We start from the raw sequence: 20240 nt of genomic DNA, 5'->3' as shown, positions 1-20240 counted from the left end.
GACCCAGTGAGATAGCAGTTATTGCCTTTAGGGAGCTACTAGCTTTCCTTCATTAGTGATGCGTTTAGAGAGCCAGCTGGCTCCCCTACATGTCTCTAGGCAGTCTCTAGTTTATCTTGTCTCCTACATCCCTATGGGCCAAGGGAAATTGGGGTCTAATTGGAAAAAATCAAGCCCTGGGTTTGTTTCTCTGCTTTGCCTCTTACTAAGTACCTGTGGGCAAGACACTAACCTCTCTACACCTTGGTTTGATCTATAAAAGGGGGAGAACCATCACCACCTTACAGGGCTGTAGATAGTGTCTGTTCATTGCTTGGTACACGTTGCTGTTTTGGGGCAGCTCTCATTTTTCTTCACCTGAGGCTATAGGCATCACGTGGCTTGAGTCATTCAGCAGTGATTAGGAGAACACTGAGTAGGCTGCCTGATTTGGGCTCCTAGGTAACAGGATGGATAGACAAACGCACAAGTGTAAAGAGATGAACAGCAGCTCCCATTAATAAGCATAAGCCTGGCATCTGCCATCAATCCACAGAGATCAAATGCATGAATCATATTACTGAATACTCACTTGAGCTTGACTGTGTAAAAAGAAAAATATAATCAAGCAGGGACTTGGAATGGATGAAAAAGCTCTCCTGGTTTAAATTAGGCCTCAGTCATGGTTTGGTCCAGAACATCAAAAAGCACTGAAAACCAGGTCTATGGCCGTTCTTTGGGAGTATCTTTGGTTGTCAAGAGTTTTATTTCCCATCCAACTGAGTACCTAGCAAGAACAACCCAGACAGGGAAATCCAACAAGGGCCTATAAGCTTTCTCCCAGCTCTAAGCATGTAATTGGCAGCCACGATGTTGCCTTTGATGAATTCCTAGAGCACACTGCTGACCTCAAAGCCAGGGACCCCAATCTGCAACAGCGGGGGACAGAGAGGCCTGTTCATGGTGATAAGACACCAGGTGACTCTTCTGGAATGGGATAACACCATGAGGTCTGAGGATTCAATACTCCCTTGCTTTCTAGTATAATCCTGGGCTTACCGAAAATACTGACATTTTTTTATGCATGTGTATAATTCAGCACTCAACGTGTACTTGAGTCTTGAGTAAACTACTAGGTGTCCTAGCAACAGGCCAACTTTAACTTATTCTTAGGGTATAACCAAGCAAAGCAGGGACACTGCCCTCTCGTTTTTAAAGAGAATTTGTTATTTCAAATTAATATCAAAGTTATCATCATGAGAAAAAAATAAAACCTTTATTGGACTTTGTTACATTTACTTTACAGTTTAGTATTGCTTTTACCTTAAAGGACATAAGGTGGGGGATGGTACACGGTAATGTTCTGGAAGTTCAGGACCTTTAAAAGTCTTAAACTGGCTGGCCCTGCTTTAAAGAAAATGAGGTGATTGCATTTCAATGGCAAAGTAACGGGCGACACCTCCCCGAACTGCCCCCCAAATCCCTGGCAACTTTATCTCTGAACCACGGCATAAGGTACTGGTTTAAATGGTGGCGGTTCCAACACTTCATATCAAGCCCTGTTTCTTGACCCCTCACCTACAGCTCAACTGATACTGTCCCCTCTATGTCCCATCTGTTTAATTCTGTAAGAACACCTCAAATCTAACCTCCGCAAGATTATGGCTGAATATCTCCGACCTTTGACTATTGTCCAGTCTCATATTAGCCCCACACGGAGATTAGCAGCTACCACCAGATGTGCTTAAAATGGGTTAAGCACTTTGCAAAGTAGTTTTACTCCCTAAACAATCTTTTGTGCTAAGATAAACTTCCAAACAAAGGAAACACTGAGGCCCAGACAGCTTGTCATTTGCCCAAGGTCATAAAGCATAGTATATACTCAGTAAGTATTAACTGACCAGTCTGACTGATAGAAAATGACAAAAGCTTGTTTGCAAACCTAAACAGTCTGACTCTTAGCCACCTTGAGGGACCACCTCCCATCTTTCTTCTAGGGCAAATTGTTCCTCCCCTTCCGGTTTTTCTCACCATATAAACGGAACCACCATACACTCAGGTGATTAAACCAGCGTCACTCAGGAATCTACCTTTCCCCCGTAGCTAATCAATTGCCAAGTTAAAATTTTTAATTACTCAGTAGCTCTCAGCTGTCAGTTTCTCTCCATCCTCACTTTGACTTCTTTGTTTCAAATCTTATTATATGGACTGCCCCTGGTCTCATGTCCCTAAATCCATTCTCCATATATCAGCCACAGTGACTGAAGACATCATTCATCCATGTCACTCTGAATATGTGAATATGTTCCCTGTTGCCCTCGCATAAGGTCCAAACTCTTCAATGTGGTTTACAAAGCCCTTCGTGACCTAGTCCCTGCCCACTTCTCCCCTTTACAGCTTCACTGAACATGCTTTTTTTTTTTTTAATCTCCCTACCCTTAACATACCGTTTAGTCTACCCTTCAGCAATGCCATTCCACTTCCCCATTTCTCTTTTATTAGCTAACTCCTAACATTTCTTGGCTTAGACAACACTTTTTCCAAGAAGCCTACCATGACACCCCAACCTAGCACCTCTACTTTGAGTTCTCTGCAATTCCTAAATCACAGCACTAATCACAACACGTTGTACTACCTGTCAGCTCATTATACCCTCCTCGAAACTCTAAGTCCAAGATGGCAGAGCCGCTGTCTGTCATGTTTAAAGGTGCATCCCAGAACCTGACCGGGCCTGGTACAGAACGCGCAGTAAATCTTCCCTGAGTGAACTGTTCTATTCTACCGCCCTGTGTGCTGCCTCTCCCGAAGAAGCTTCCCGACAGTGCTGACCTTCTCTCTCATCTACCCAAGTGTCTTGCCCAGAAAAGATATTTAGTACCATTTCCAAATGAGTTCAAGACTCTACTCACCAGCCAAACCTTAAGTTTTAGAAGGAACAGGAGCATTCTGCAAGATGATTTATAAACCTGACTGTCCATATGTCCAAAAAAAAAGAAAAACATAGAATGGCTGCTAACTGATAAAAGCTGTTAAAGAAAGGGCCTTAAAAGCTTGTCTTTCTATTTTAATCAAATATCTTTATAGTGCAAATAATAAATTCACATGCATTATACTTTTACATACTCATAGCAAGATAATTACATAGACTAAAGTTGCACGGTTTTCCCAAGTGAATCTTCAGTTTAACCAAACCTACAAAGCATTTAATTGAAATTAACATTTCTGGCAAAGCCACAGGCTTAAATCAAGCAGCATCAAGACTGTAGTATTAAAAAAAAAAGTAAATGAAAAAATTCAAGATATAGAAACAGTAGCCATACTAGCAACCCCTTTCTGGGGCAAGACCCACACATGTACTCCTCTCCCCAAGCACTATGAGTTTAAGGACTGAACAAAGAGGCTGTTTCACACAAGACTTTCACAGAAGAAAACTGTCATAGAAATGCATTATTATAATTACTATGCTTTTTAAAGATTTTGCAATAGAAATATATTAACGACGGCCTCAAATATCCAACATTTTTCTGTCTTACATGTTAAATCAAAGTTGTAGGAACCTGTAAGTCTTAAAAAAGAACTCTCTTCACAGCACAGCTGTATTCACTTTAAAAGGCAAAACGTTCCTTTTACTCTATATCCTTACAAATAAACACAATATAGATATAACGAAAAGTCCTGATCCTGCATCAAGCATCATTCACTCTTGCCCTCTGATATCAACCTGGATATAGTCTTATTTGCAGAGAGTTTGCTTAATATATTAGTTGAAGCAAAAGTAAAAGGGATGTGAGCTTTCAGCAAAGGAGACCTTTATGAATTTCAGTGTGTCCTTGGCACTCAGAGCTTCAGCTGAAGTCTCGACTGGTGAGGACGAGCGGAGCCACAAGGGTCCAGACGTAGAGGAGGAGGCAGACCCAGCTGGAACTGATCTTGACCCACACAGCTGGCCACTTGCTGGTCATGGTCTGGAAGTTTGCATCAGGGCTAAGAAAACAGCAGAGAGGTAGGTAAAGGAGCCCAATTTCAGCATTCAGCAGCCCCTCAGCAAAAGCTAAGAAATGCTCCAGTGAAATTCGACTGACACGACTCCCTAGTAAGTTTCTAGAAGAGACTTGAGAAAGCTGTGATTTTTAGTTTTTATGAGCAGGGGACTCTGCCTCTCAAACAGCTTTTATCTTCTTGCCTGCATGAAGAACCATGACTATTCCTTGCAAAAAGTTCTTCAGGAACATCTAGCTCTTCTACATATTGGTCAAAGTCTAGATTGAAACGACCTCCCTGAAACTCTCCTTCCTTACCACATGATTACTTTGATCAGAATACTCTATACGGACATCTCTAGACAGAGAAAAATCAGGGAACAAAGACAAGTCAGCTCACTTAATGTCATGATTTTCTCTCTCAAGTAACTCAAGTTTGGAAGGGCTTCCCGTGATTTTCACTGTAAGAATTCCAACTGGATTTCAAATGCAAGAGGAGAAAAAGTCAAAAGTATTTCAGAAAAGAGCACTGAACACAACTTCATTATAAGGGTAAAGAAAGGGGATTCTGAAGTCAGGACAATGGATGGAGACTTTACAGGCAACCCCGAGGGGCTAAGTGTTTTTCCCTCGATTCTCTCTCTCTCTCTCTGCCTCCTACCTGTACCAGTTGGTCAGGGTCATCATGATGTACAAGGAAGCCGAGCAGAGCATGAGGTGGAATATGGAGTAGTTGTACTGCACGCCCTCTCGCTCGTTGTCCACAGCCCGCCGAGGCCGTCCATCTTCCTCATCGCTGGCGCCATTGGCAGTCGTATCACGGAGGATCACGCTGTCACTTCCTGACAGGGTCAGCTTACTTACTTGGCTATTGCTGGCATTGCGGATGCTGGAGAGTGACCCCAAGAAGGTAAGTCAGAAAGGGGCCATTGGGCTTCCCTGGTGGCGCAGTGGTTGAGAGTCCGCCTGCCGATGCAGGGGACATGGGTTCGTGCCCCGGTCCGGGAAGATCCCACATGCCGCGGAGCGGCCGGGCCCATGAGCCATGGCCGCTGAGCCTGTGCGTCCGGAGGCTGTGCTCCGCAACAGGAGAGGCCACAACAGTGTGAGGCCCGCATACCGCAAAAAAAAAAAAAAAAAAAAAAAAAGAAAGGGGCCATGAACACGAAATGCTGTCACTGGTCTATACACATGAAGGTTATTTCTGAACTGTTCCTGCTTTGGGGACCGAAGGGCTTCTGAAGGGTTTGCTTAAATGCCTGTCATCACAAGACAGAGACAGTACTCTCATCAGTTACAATTTGAGGGTTTAACTACCTAGGAGTTTCCCAAAACATACTATGCTCTCAATGTCTGCTTCCAGGACTTCACAAGTACCTCTCTCCTTTGCTTGGAATGCACTCCCCAACTTCTCCCAGCTAACTTAATCACCCTTTAAATTCTCTGATCATGCTGTGCCCTCTAGGAGGTCTTCCCTGGCATCACCCTATCACTAGGCTGGATTAAATTCCCACAGCTCCTTACTCTTCCTTCTGCTATATCACTTACTGTTCCTGTCTTCCTTGCTATTCATAGAACTTTTTGACAACAATGACCTTAGTCATCTATGCATTTCTAGTACACAGCAGATATTCACTAAAAGTTTGTTAAATGGCTGAATTAAAAAGTACATACAAATAAAGGACAAAACCCACATGAACATCTCAACAGACAAAGAGAAAGCATTTTACAAAAATCTGATATTTTTTTCATGATAAAAACTCAAAATAGAAATAGAGAAGAACATCCTCAAACTGATAAAGGGCATCTATCAAAAAGTCAGGGCTGGGCTTCCCCAGTGGCGCAGTGGTTGAGAGTCCGCCTGCCGATGCAGGGGACACGGGTTCGTGCCCCAGCCTGGGAAGATCCCACATGCCACGGAGTGGCTGGGCCCGTGAGCCATGGCCGCTGAGCCTGCGCATCCGGAGCCTGTGCTCCGCAACGGGAGGGGCCGCAGCAGTGAGAGGCCCATACCGCAAAAACAAACAAACAAACAAACAGTCAGGGCTAACATCATACTTAACAGTGAAAGACTAAAAGCTTTGCCCCCAAGATCAAGAATCAAAGGAAAACAAACAAAAACAGTCACAGACAGTATGAAAACAAATGAACATAGCTGTATGACAATAAAACTTTATTTACAAAAACAGGAAGCCAGTCCAAAGGGCTGTTATCTGCCAACCCATATTTTAAGCAATCATTAAAAAAAGAAAAAAGGATAAATCTACACATTATGTGCAAAGCTGTCCAAATTATGACAAATTCATAGGCATTTCAGAACAGTATATATACTGTTATATAGAATGCTCCCAATTTATTTATTTATTTATTTTTTTGTGGTACGCAGGCCTCTCACTGTTGTGGCCTCTCCTGTTGCAGAGCACAGGCTCCGGACGTGCAGGCTCAGCGGCCATGGCTCACAGGCCTAGCCGCTCCACGGCATGTGGGATCCTCCCGGACCTGGGCACGAACCCGTGTCCCCTGCATCAGCAGGCAGACTCTCAACCACTGTGCCACCAGGGAAGCCCGCTCCCAATTTATTTTGAAAAAATTAGATATCAAGTGATATAAATAAAATTATGTAACTATTTATAAAAATATGCATAATTATATAGATACAGATAGGTCAATAGACAGTAAGTATAAGCAAAGGAAAAAAGCCTGAAATAATATGTATCAAAATGTTAATCATAGAAGAGGTAAATTTAGAGGGAGGACCATTTCGTTTCCTACTGTTCTCACTTAAGCTATTAATTTATATAAATATATCCTTGCCCATTTTTATTATTTCATATTTTAAAGTTATTAAAGTAACATGCACTTATAAAGACAATATCAATAAAAATGGGTGGGAGAATGAGTGAATACTGCTAACACAGGTTATATCTGGTGTCCTGGATTAACTACAGACTAACATTTCATGTGTAACAGTGATCAGAAAATAAAGATTGTTTTAAAAAAAGATAAGCCAACCAATTTTCAGAGCCAGTATTCTAGCTGATCCAGGGTCAGGTAAAGGCTTTTTCCTCCTATACAAAGGAGAACATATCTGTTAGTAAGCCTGGGAGGAATTATTTGATGAGAGGATTTACTGAACTTAAAGAAGTGTACACAGCAAGGTAACTGAAGCAAGTCAATGACTTTAATAAGGAAGAGTTAAATTTTTGTAATTCTTCTCACTGTTTTTTGAAAGCAAAATAGCTTCTTCACTCTGTTACTAACCTTCATAAGAATCTTGTCCTAAGTACTTTTAAACTTACCTAGAATACAAAAGGGAGAGAACAAAGACGACCAGCCCAATAAAGTTCTCTTTATTCAGAGAAGGCCCACTCTGCGACGGTGCAGCAGGAGTAGGGGCAAGAGCAGTTGCATTTGCAGGAGCCAAGGTTGGTGAGGTCATGTGCATAATGATGCTCAATAGGCCAGGGTTGCAGGAATGATCTGAAAATGAAAAACCGTTTATATCTTTTGGTATAACTCATCTTGGTCCAAAAGGATTTGAGGGGTGTGCTATACATCACTCATTCGTGATTTAAAACATGGGAATGCTACACTTCAAAGAACCTGCAACTGGGCAGTCAGTAACGCATCTGTGTTGCAACCAGAGACTTAGTTTTAGAAAAAAGGAAATGAAACTACAACAACAAAGTATTTGTCAAATATCATAAATGTCAATCTTGATTTCACTGGGTTTGAAATTTAACTGGCAAGTCTTTTTGGCTCTGTAGCTGTGTTTAAAGCACAAGTTTACACAGACTTAGAAAACAAACTTATGATTACCGGGGGGAAGGGATAGTTAGGGAGGTTGGGATTGACATGTACACACTGCTATATTTAAAATGGATAATCAACAATGACCTACTGTATAGCACAGGACATTCTACTCAATATTATATAACAACCTAAATGGGAAAATGTATAACTGAATCACTTTGCTGTACACCTGAAACTATCACAACATTGCTAATCAACTATACTCCAATATAAAATAAAAACTTAAAAAAAAACTAATTTGTTTGCAAAATAAGGCTAGATTCAATAAACTTGGCCTGGTTAGCAAAAAAAAAAAAAAGCACAAGGAGTTTATCCCTAGTTTTTTTTCTACATAGTTACATAGGAATACAATAAAAATAAGTTGAGTCATCACTGAATGGTCTGAAATAATGGTTTTCCTTGAAAAGGAGTCCATAAAATACCCCCACTGAGAAACAATCCCATAAGATCTACAAAAGGAGATTCCCTGCAGCTGTTTCTTCTGCAGCCCGTACCACCAAAGTAACACTCAATTAAAGTAATTCTACAAAGGGCCAAAACAATGTTGCCTTGTTCAACTCTTAACTAATTTGACTTAGTCCAGGGAAAAGCCTGGACTATATAAAGGACTGTGGTCCTTTAGGCTGTCAGCTCTGAAGAGCTATGAATAGACATGGAGAATAAAACCTGAAAGGTAAATACCGTGGACACTGTACATTTAAGTGAAGTTTTTTGTCTGTTCATTTGTTTGTCTGACATTTGCTCCAGCTCTAGTTTCTGCACCCACCAAAGGAGTAATTTCTTACTTTCTTTTTTCTTTTTCTTTTTTTTTCTGGCTGCGTGGCGCGGCTTGTGGAATCTTAGTTTGCCGACTAGGGATCAAACCCAGACCCACAGAAGTGAAAGCATGGAGTCCTAACCACCGGGCTTCCAGGGAAATTCTCATTTCTTACTTTCTTTTCACCAAGTGAATGCGTTATTAAAACTCCCTTACCAGGTTCATTGGACATGGCTGACCATGTGAGGTACATGGTGTAGAGGGTGATGATAGAGGACTGCAGGAGGCCAGAACGAGGCTGGTGTTCCTACAGAATCAAAAAGAAAACAATGCCATAGGAATTGCAAGGGCTGAATTTCTAAAACCCAGCATACTTCCTGGGACCCACTAAATTGTTATTAATTGAGAACCTTCTAATTCTGCTTGACAGTTGAAAGATGACAAGTAACCTTTCAGTTTTGAGTTAGCTTGAAAAAGAACCAAGAAAGAGGAGGCATGTACTACTGGTTCTCAGGCATTTCATAATCCTGGAAATTCCTGTATATCATACAAAGGCTTAGATTTACTACTAGTTCCTTGGTATAGTGAACTCTAAGCTAAGCTTTGCCACTGGCTAGCTTGGTGACCCATCACCTCTCTGGAACTTCGGTTTTCTCACTTTTAAAAGGAGAGGTGGGCTTCCCTGGTGGCGCAGTGGTTAAGAATCTGCCTGCCAATGCAGGGGACACAGGTTCGAGCCCTGGTCCGGTAAGATCCCACATGCCGTGGAGCAACTAAGCCCGTGCGCCACAACTACTGGGTCTGTGCTCTAGAGCCCGCGAGCCACAACAACTGAAGCCCACACGCCTAGAGCCGGTGTTCCGCAACAAGAGAAGCCACCGCAATGAGAAGCCCGCGCACCGCAACGAAGAGTAGCCCCCGCTCGCCGCAACCAGAGAAAGCCCGCGCCCAGCAACAAAGACCCAACACAGCCAAAAATAAAATAACTTTTTTTTTTTTTAAATAAAGGAGAGGGCTTCCCTGGTGGCGCAGTGGTTGGAAGTCAGCCTGCAGATGCAGGGGACACGGGTTCGTGCCCAGGTCCGGGAGGATCCCACATGCCACAGAGCGGCTGGGCCCGTGAGCCATGGCCGCTGAGCCTGCGCGTCCGGAACCTGTGCTCCGCAAGGGGAAGGGCCACAACAGTGAGAGGCCCGCGTACCGCAAAAAATAAAAATAAAAATAATAAAAATAAAAAAGGAGAGGTGATGTCTAGATGTTCTTTTCATACCTAAATTCATATCTGAATTTTAAAAATATTGTATTTAAATGAGGAAACTCAGGAGCATGAGTTCTGTTTTAAATATTAAAATCAATTATTTTTTCTAGTTGAATTCCCCTACAATATCTTTGCTAAAGATTCCTAAGAATCATTCTCACGATATAAACAATTTTATAAGAATGATAAATTCTCAAGTTACATAGATTTTTTTCTTAAATAATAGGGAAATTATTCATTTACTGGCCCTCAATGGCACATTTTAGAGTGATTAAGTTATAATTAAGAAGACTTTATCGTGTTGAAGTAGAAAAATGTTTACCAAGTAGATAAACTTGGACATAAATTCATACAACAGGTTACCTAGGTTTCAAGTTTAGCATTAATTAAAAATCCTTCACAGGAGGAAGAAGCAGAAATCACAACCATACCTGAATTTTTGGATGGATTGACATAATAGAAACCACAATGCAAAGGATCAGATTAAAACTGATGAAGAACTTGTTTTCTGTGCAGCCATCTGGTTTGGTGTAGTATGTGTAGAGCAATACGACAGAGATGATTGACAGGATATAAAACATGCTTGTGACAGACAGTAAAGCTAGAAAAAAGAAAACAAACATGAATGCCCACAGTCATAACAAACTCTTATACTAACGAGGACCAGTTTTCACCCTATTTAACGTAGCATAATGCAGTATGGCTCTCATAGGGGTTTAGATACCTACCCGCATACCAGCACCTTGGGTTCCCTTCTTCCATTCGATTTACCCATGATTCATTCCAAGAGTGAGCAAAGTCCACCAACAGCACCAGCTGGATGAGGATGAAGAAGGCAGCCCCCACCATGCCAATAAAAAACCAGGCTACAAACCAAAAGCACAGTTACTCTTCACCATAGGAGCAACATTTCAGAATGTTACTGTCCAACATTCTAAAAAGATTTCAATTCAAGTAATAGAGAGGTAATAAAGACACTGTCTCCAGCAGTACAGCAAGATTATTGCAATTCCAAACTCAAAGGCATTCTCTGAGAAGTGTTCTGTTGGGTTTCAGACCTTTTAAAACTTGTTCTAGCTTGCGCCAAGGGGAGCCTAGGGTCTGACATTCCAAATGGAAAAGATATAAGCCCTTTCGCTTACTTACAGGGATAAAAATCACAGTGGAAATCCACAGATGTCACGATAAGGAAGCAGGTTAAGACAGGAATAGTGGAACACATGGTTACAAGTCCTTACGTTGACAAGCTCTCCGATTAACGTGGTATTACCAAGTGAGAAGAGAAACTATTAAAATATTGGCAAATGAACATATGGTTCCAGAACAGCTGAGAAGTGGGCTGAATGCCTCCCGGCTTTAATCAATCAATTAATATCTTAATATTAGTACCAAGTCATGGTAATTGGACACCATCTCATTTAATTACCAGTTCTGCAAAAATCAGTAATGAAAATGTAGCTTTAACAAAATCATTTGTAGCGTTTGTATATATTATAATTGACCCCCCTAATAGTGAACCATACCTGTGGTGAAGTGGCCCCCAGGGATATAGAAAGATCCAACCATGATACCAACAATGGCAGCAATTTTGAAGAACCAAAACCTATTAAAATATAAAAGTACACTTCTGAAATGCTAATTTTTGCCCTTTCACTGAGAAAAATGAATTTCTAAAAGGCAAAAATAAAGCCTTACTAGCCACTTCCAACATGATTAGGCTTATTTCTTCATTTGACATGAAACTACTTCACTCAATACTTCACACAATTTAAGGACAAACGTTAGCACAGAGACCAAATCATGCACATTCACAAGAAAGAAACATGTTATTTCCCTACTTTTAGCACTTTTTCTAGAATTCTGGAGCATTCTAAACTAACGATGTTAGCTAAATATAAAGCAATCAACTTAGATCTGGGGGAAAGTGAATCACCAAATCCTTCTTTTACAACATGGTAAAACCATGCCCCATAGTGTTAAAAAACCCATCCTGAAACCATGCCCCATAGTTAACAGACACTGGTGCCCAACAGAAATTCTTGAGCTTGCCTTACACAACAGTGCTAAGGGAACAGCTGGTCAAAGAACCACCCCCGCTTGCAGCCTTGCCTTCAAAAGGCTCATCGTAATTTTTTTTTTTCAAATTTCATACCCTCCAACCTTCATATGGCCTAGATAATATACCACAAGACTCTTTTTTAACTACCCCTATAGATAACGTGCCTCTGACTTGTGGGTCACTATAGTAACGGGGGCTTAAGCTGTTTTTCAGAACTGGGAGTTAGTTTTTCTCCAGTTCAAGCTGCCTAAGACTGGTTGGGACCACTGACCCTAAGACAGGGCCTGCACAGATGTGCAATGAATAACCCTTTTGATGTCAGTGCCAAAAATGAATGATCCTTTTGATGTCAGAGTGCCAAAAACTCTACCCTCAGATTATGCTAAGCATCTCCACTTTGAACACGCATCCTATTAAGAAGCATGTAATTCAGATACACCTGTGCAGAACACTGATGACCTCACCTTTTCCTTACCTCCAATTCCCTTTCCCCAAACCTAAGACTACTCTGCTTCTCTATCCCATAAATAACTAAAGCCTCTCACCTTCGGGGAGGCGGATCTGAGGTCTGTCTTCCCGTCCCTGCTGCAAACCTCAGCATCTCAGGTTGGCTTGCTGCACGTCAGGCGATTGGACATAAATGCCTTGCCCACAATCACACAGTTCATCACTGGCAAAGCCAGGACCAAACCTGGCTTTCAGTCAATCTTTAAAGACTGCCTTATATGGCAGAGTGTAAAGAAAGCAGCTTTGGAGCTGGACAGACTTGAGTTTCAATCCTAGCTCCAACCCTCACTAGCTGAGACATCTTAGGCAATTTATTTAGCCTCCCTGGAATGGGGAACCGGGGATCAGGAATTGGAAGCGACAGAATATGTGAATCAGGGGCCCAAATATATTCACTATTTATCTTTCTGTATACTGTTTATATATATCAGGTAAATGTTTCTCTTTTAACAACAGAAAGAAAAAATGTGTGTGTGTGTGTGTGTGTGTGTGTGTGTGTAGTGCTTAGTACAACGCTTGAACTGTTTCACAGGTGTTCCATAAAAATCTAGGCACTTTAAGCAAAGTATTTTTAAAAAATACAGGAAAAAGACAAGATTCTCCTTGTCCACTCCACCTCTTCCATGCTGCAGGGCTCCAACTGAAAATGACGTTGGAACAACTTCCCATGTAGAGTAGGTCGGAAATACAACTGGGCCACTGATTTACATACTCTACTGCTTTCATCAAAATGGCAACATTAACTGCTGAAGGGGAGGATGCACATCATAACATAACAAGTTAATAATAAATAATTCCTACAAACCCATTGTGTATCGCTGCTCTGGGATCTTTACTCGTTTTCACTTTTAACATGAGCAGAAAGAAGGCAAAGAAAAAGACGGCCAAGGCAAAGTTGATTCGATATACGGCTTTATAACGAACCAGCACATCACAATGTTTATCCAGGATTGTATCAGCCACCTTGGTTTTAAGTCCTTCATCACAGAATCCAGGAATCTGGAAAAAACAATTTTAATGTTACGGGAATATCCACATTTAAAGAGAGATTCTATTCCACAACAGGAAAGCCTGGATTTTTAAAACTGACCACTTAAACAACTGCAAGACTCTCCTGTGGGACTTTTCTCTTTGCCTTCCAATTCACTTACAATCTTGTCACCAAATAGTATAAACAAGTTGCATTTGGAAAATAAAAGGCAAGAGCTCTCTCTCTCTCTTTTCAATATTTTATTTATTTATTTATTGGCTACGTTGGCTCTTAGTTGCAGCACAGGGGATCTTTCATTGCAGTGTGCAGTCTCTTTGCTGCAGCCCCGCAGGCTTAGTTGCTCCATGGCACGTGGGATCTTACTTCCCCGACCAGGGATCAAACCCGCGTCCCCTGCATTGGAAGGTGGATTCTTAACCACTGGACTACCAGGGAAGTCCTGAGTGCTCTCTTTTTGGCCCTTACCTGTGGATGAGGTTATCTCCCATTTTCCCATGAGTTTTCATGCTACGACCCACTCCTTCCGAAGGTGAAGGGCTAGTCTAGTTTAAATGTTTAAAACTAAACATACAAGAAAAGATAAAGTTTCAGGGCCACTCTTTTAATATCTTTCCCAAAGCTGTTAGACTAAAGATGTTCATTCTGACTACCTTTACTTTGGGAAAAGACTGATACCTTTATATTCTGTGTCTTGACTATGACCAAAATTTAAAATCCCAACAAATCCAACGAACTTGACTTTCACAACAGTGAAGAAATAAGTACTAATTACAAATAAAACTCTACAAAATATAAAAATAATAAAAACCACTACGTTAAATAAGGTTACGGTTACCTCTACTTACCTTCTTCAGCTGAGTTTCCATCCCTTCATGAAACATGATACAACATACAATAGTGCCCAGGAAGAGGATGAAAGCATAGATGAGGCGAGTCACAGTGGAATTCTTACTGTTGGGACAGCAGCTACACAGCAAACATGATGCACCACCGCAAAGGCATGGAACCTGTAATAAGCATATCATCACCATTTGAGACCTCCTTCAGTGGACTCCTTTGTGACATCCAGAACAGAAGATGAGGCCAACCAGGCTTTGAAAGTTTTAACTGAGAACTATAGGTGGGAGGAAGTGGTTAAAAGCATGGGCTCTGGAGTTGATATTATTTCTGCCACTTTACCTCAACAAGTTACATAATGCAAGCTTATTTCTCCATCTGTAAATTAAAGTCAATAACTGAATCTTCCTCCCTCAGACATTGCTATATTAAATGAGCACTCAACACAATGCCTAAAACACCGTAAAAGCCCAATAAATGTTGGTTATGTTCTCACAGACAGCATATTTTATTTAAAAACAATATATCTTAATACTGAGAAAAATAGAAACTAACTCCACTTGCTGTTTTCTGGGAATCCTAGCTACCAAATCTGATATTACAGCATAAGGCAACATTACATGGAAACCCTTATAAATAATGAAAGCAAGAGACATTTGGCTCCATTCAAGAGTAACCTGGAGTTCGAGCCTTGGTCTGGGAAGATCCCACATGCTGCGGAGCAACTAAGCCTGTGCGCCACAACTGCTGAGCCTGCGCTCTAGAGCCTGCGAGCCACAACTACTGAGCCCGCGTGCCACAACTACTGAAGCCCATGTGCCTAGAGCCTGTGCTCTACACCAAGAGAAGCCATGGCAATGAGAAGCCCGCACACCACAACGAAGAGTAGCCCTGCTCACCTCAACTAAAGAAGGCCTACGCACAGCAATGAAGACACAACACAGCCAAAAATAAATAAATAAATTTATTAAAAAAATAAAAAAGTAACCTGGAGATTCCTCAAAGTCAAACATAGAATTATCATATGGCCCAGTAACTACACTCTTACATATACACCCAAAAAAACTGAAACAGGTATTCAAACAAAAACTTGTATATGAATGTTCAAGGTAGCACCATCTACAATTGTCAAAAGGCAGAAACAACCCAAATGTCCATCAACTGATGAATGGATAAGTAAAATGTGGTATACCCGCAAAATGGAATGTTATTTGGCCATAAAAATGAAGTACCGATAGCTGGTACAACATAGGTGAGCCTAGAAAACATCATGCTAAGTGAAAGAAGCCAGACACAAAAGGTCACATATTGTATGATTTCATTCATATGAAATATCCAGAATAGGTAAATCCAGAGATAGAAAGCAGATTAGTGGTTTCCAGAGGCTGGAGGGAGTGGGGAGAAGAGAGTAGACTGCTAAACAGAAATCGAGTTTGTCTTTGGGGTGATGAAAATGTTCTGGAATCAGACAGGTGTGATGATAGCCCAACACTGTGAATATACTAAATGTCACTGAATGTCACTTTAAAATAGTTAATTTTATGTAATGTGAATTTTACCTCAATTAAAGCAAAAAAAGTAACCTGGATCTTTGGTCAGCTAAATTCTCCTAATGAACATTCCAGATGAGAGGACATACTCTGAGTCACATTCTTCTATACGCTTGATTAGGAAACCACCTGAATTGCTTTGATAGGTGATGCTATGAAGTCACATTACAAGGACAGGCTAGTTCAGAATCATCAGCGGAAGCAGCAGATGCAACGCTGGGGGATTCTGGTTTTACAGTATATGGTCCCAGTAATCATCTTTATGAGATAATGTCAGGAATACATAGCACCTAGCACACTGCCTTTCATAGCAGGGGCTCTGTAATATCAAGGTAACCATTAATATCCATAATCAAAACAGCCATGGGGAATTGACCACCCAGGCTCATCTCCAATTCTTAACTACAATCTGGGTCAAAAGACTGTAACAGAAGTCTGTATCTGGTCGCAGATAGAAATACAGACATTTTACACCTGAAAACGATGACACTAATTGCTTCGGGTTTATTTTGTCTGTAGTCTCACACTCCTGACTCCCTTTAGCTATTTTTTCCCCCCAGCCAATTAAATAAACTAATGATAGTTGCCTACTGTTTGCTATAGGTTGAATTGTGTCCTCCAAAATTCGTAGGTTTTAAGTCCTAATCCCCAGTACCTCAGCATGTGACCTTCTTTGGAAACAGGGTTGCTGCAGATGTAATTAGGTAAAATGATGTTATACTGGAGAAGAGTGGGCCCCTAATCAAACACGGCAGATGTCATAAAATGGAGAAATCTGGACACAGACATGCATCACAGGGAGAACATCATGTGAAGATGAAGGCAGAGACTGGCAAGGCAAAGGAACAGCAAAGATGGCTACCAAACCCCCAGGAACTGGGGAAGAGGCCTGGAACAGAGTCTACCTCACCACCCTCAGAGGGAACCAACCCTGCTGACACCTTAATCTCAGACTTCTAGCCTCTAAAACCATGAGACAATAAATTTCTGTAATTTAAGTCACCCATTCTGTGGTACTTTGTTATGAGGCCCTGGCAAACCAATACACCTACTTACTTGTTTACATCTTGTACCTTGAGGGGGGCCCACCTAGTGTTATATCTCTTGCGCCTTTACACAGTAGGTACTCAATCTGTGGAACAAACTTGTCCTACTCCATGTTATGTCACTTCTCCCTCTCAGTAAACAACTCTATTTGAGAGAGGCTGGAACCTGGGACCCTTTACCTGAGTGCTTTGCACCTGGACTAACCCTTGAGCAACAGAACACAAAGAAACTATAAGGAACTCAAAATAACTGCACACAAGGGCTTCTCTGGTGGCGCAGTGGCTGAGAGTCCGCCTGCCGATGCAGGGGACACGGGTTTGTGCCCCGGTCCGGGAAGATCCCACATGCCGCGGAGCGGCTGGGCCCGTGAGCCATGGCCGCTGAGCCTGCGCGTCCGGAGCCTGTGCTCCGCAACGGGAGAGGCCACAACAGTGAGAGGCCCGCGTACCGCAAAAAAAAAAAATAAATAAAAAAAAATAACTGCACACATGAACAGTAAGATACAAAACAGCCACAAACCAACTGCCACTTCTGAGGTGCACAGAAAAATAGCAGGGTACCGTGCAGGATCCCTGCACAGAGCCCCACCACGGGGGAGAGCAGATTACCTAAGCCACACCTCTCGTTCAACCCACTGATCCGCCCCTACCCATATCCCATTTAAGGAACCAGTTCCCCCATCTGTTACTTGTTTTCTCTCTCTTGCTTGGCTGAAATTCTCCTCTAGCCTCTTATCAATTTCTGTTGATTAAGGAGTCCAGGGACCCAGGTTGCGTCACATACTCTTCCTGTTGCCAAAGGAAGAGTATGTGACTGTTGCCTGTTGCCATACTCTTCCTCCAAGGCCAAAAACCTTGGAGTCATCCTCCATGCCTTCTCTTTTTCCAAAACCCTCGTTCCATTTGTCAGCACATCAGCTCTATCCTCAAAATGTATCCAGAATCTGGCCACTTTCATAGTATCCTCAGCTATCACGTTGGTCCAAGCCACTACTATCATCCCTCACCTGGATTAAATGCAATAGCTCCTGTCTCGCTGCTATAGCAACCCATTCAGAACCCTGAGTTAGTATAAAAATTATTTTCAGATGAAGACATGTGAGATTCAAAAGAAGCAGAAAAAAATGCCTTCTCAGAGCTTTTCTCATCTGACTGAAAGCAGCAACTGTCATAAATTGTCTCTCCAAGGAAGTTTTATGGCCACGAAGAAGGTAAAAGGCCTCTGCACTCACGGAAACGAGTACTATCACAAACTTTCTTATCTCCTGTTTGTTCTCCTAAAAACCCATTTGTCTTTCCTAAAGAAACCTATTTGTTACTCCCATGGAAGCCCTTTTCTGCCCCACCCAATCCGAACCCTAACCCCAATTAAGTCAGGCATATAATAAGCCCTATATTCTAACCACCCCTTTGAGTTATTCAACACTAAGAACCCCTGCGTGTATGTGGGTTGCACAAGTACACGAACTCTTTTTTTCTCTTGCTAATTTGTCTTTTATCAGTTTAATTCGCAGGCCCCAACCACTAACCCATTGAGAATGGAAGTTTTTCCTCCCCTACACTGCTTTACCCTTTTCTAACATCTGTTCTCCACACAGCAACCTTGTTAAAACACTGGTCAGATCACATCATTCCTCTTTTCTGTAACGGATCCCCATAATCACATAAGAGTGAAAGCCAACGTCCTTAAATTGGCCAATGGGTATCTACGTGATCTGGCTCCCTTTACTTTTCTGACTTCATTTTCTATTATTCTTCCCCTCACTCATTCCATTCTCTGGTACACTGAATTCCTTGCTGTTCCTCTTGAACAAAAGGAATTAATAAAATATAAAAATGATTTATAGGTAGAAATGCTTTGATGGCATCAATTCAAATCTCAGCTTTACATCAAAGCCAAAATGTGTTTCCAGTTTCAAATTACCAATTCTCGCCCTAATTAATGTCCTTCTTAACTATTTTTTTCTAAATCTATTTTGTAAACAGCGAGTTTGACCCACTAGTAAACTGTTAAAAAAAAAGAAAGAAAGAAAGAAAATCAACTGACCAGGATTTTTTTTTTTAATGGGATAGAAAAGAAAAATTGTACAGCAGGGAGCAAAGGTAAGAATTATTTCAATGTGTGTCTAAATGGGTGTATTAAATCAAGCACGTAAAATTTATTCTTACTTTGGGTCAAGGCTGAAAAACTGGAGAGCCACTACAACCTAGGCCCTTAAAAGACCAACTGCCCTTTTCATTTAAGATCAACAACCTTAAAGGATAGAAAATACATTCTGTCCCTAAGAAAAAGTAGTGGCAGTTAAGGAATCATGCTCCTCGGAACCGAGTGTATGAGTGAACTCATCGTATCCTCTTCCATAGATCCCCAAATTCCTTTTTTAAAAGGAATTTTTAAAAGGCGTTTACAATCTACAAAGTGATTCAACCTATTTATCCACTTCATCCTCACAACAGCTCTTGAGGCGAGGAATACTGGGCTGACGGTCCTCACCTTAAGGTAAACCAGAAAGAAATGACTTGTACAGGGTCCCCAAATGTTCAGGCCATGACTTCCAATTCTGAATAATAATCCACAAGGCCGTCTTTCCACTGCGCCAGAACCGCAGACAGGCCTCGGTTAAAATCTCACCTCTGCCACAGACTGTAGCTTTGGCAAATCCTGTGCTAGGGGATAAAAATATTATTCAAGCCCCACCCACCCCCGCTCAAATAAATGACGCCACCTTAAGAAGGTGCTTGGAAATGAACCAGAGAGCCCGGGCCCCGGGAGCCCGAGCTCAGTCCCAGGTCCCATTCCAGCTCCAGAGGAACCCAGAGGCCGGACGGCTCACGGGGCGGGGCAATCAAAATTGTAAACAATGGAGGGCTGGCCTCTTACGTTCCTCCACAATCACAGAAGGCGAACCGCCTGATCCTGATCGCAGGGCATCGCGGGTTTTATCCTAGACGCCCCCGGATACCCTCTGCAGCCGAGGGCCGGACCCCCAAACCCCGGGCCCCGGGCGCCAGGCCCGTCGGGGTCTGCGCTTGGGGAGCCCTTATCGCCCTCCCCCAAACCACAGGACCGACGGAGACACCAGACCCCGAACTCACCCAGCTGGCGAGGGAGAAGACGCCCAGCACTGCTCCCATGGTGATGCGGGTAATGGAAGTGGCCGAGGCGGAAGCTCCTAGCGCTGTAGTAACGGCGGGTTGAGGCGTCTCCTCAGAAACGCAACGGTTTCTCAGGCCTGAAACGTGCGGCCTGCGTCATGCGTGGCCCCGCCCACCGCCCTCGGCGGGGCTGGGGGTAGGAGGCGGGGCTAAACCGGCCGGAGGCTGCAGGAATAGAGCAGGGTTTATTCCTTCATCTCGTTTGCATTCCCTGGGGGTCCACTTTGTCAAGATCTGGGGTACAGAAGTGCACAAGAATTTATGGCCAAGTTAAGAAGAGACTGACAATGGACAGAAACGCACCATG

The 20240-nt window shown here is 42.3% G+C and overlaps 1 protein-coding gene across 4 annotated transcripts; it reads right to left on the bottom strand.

The window, feature by feature from the left end:
- Positions 1 to 1233: 1233 nt before the first annotated feature.
- SERINC3 (serine incorporator 3) lies at positions 1234 to 20030 on the bottom strand. Of its 4 annotated transcripts, none has more exons than XM_032604427.1 (11): positions 19874 to 20026; positions 19272 to 19439; positions 14190 to 14351; positions 13159 to 13352; positions 11311 to 11390; positions 10516 to 10653; positions 10219 to 10388; positions 8746 to 8836; positions 7259 to 7439; positions 4621 to 4848; positions 1234 to 3963 (listed from the first exon to the last, which is right to left on the bottom strand). In XM_032604427.1, the coding sequence occupies exons 3-11, from the start codon at positions 14223 to 14225 to the stop codon at positions 3825 to 3827; spliced, it is 1257 nt and encodes a 418-aa protein (XP_032460318.1). In that variant the 5' UTR covers positions 14226 to 14351; positions 19272 to 19439; positions 19874 to 20026; the 3' UTR covers positions 1234 to 3824. The 4 variants fall into 4 exon arrangements, with proteins under 4 accessions (XP_032460318.1, XP_032460317.1, XP_032460316.1 ...); XM_032604426.1 differs by having other exon boundaries at positions 1237 to 3963; positions 19272 to 19444; positions 19874 to 19904; XM_032604425.1 differs by lacking the exon at positions 19272 to 19439 and having other exon boundaries at positions 3029 to 3963; positions 19874 to 20029.
- Positions 20031 to 20240: the final 210 nt, after the last annotated feature.

This window comes from Phocoena sinus, chromosome 15 (genome assembly GCF_008692025.1).
Source record: "Phocoena sinus isolate mPhoSin1 chromosome 15, mPhoSin1.pri, whole genome shotgun sequence".
NCBI lineage: Eukaryota > Metazoa > Chordata > Mammalia > Artiodactyla > Phocoenidae > Phocoena > Phocoena sinus.
The sequence above is the reverse complement of the archived record's forward strand: the minus strand, read 5'-3'. Positions and strand labels throughout refer to the sequence as shown.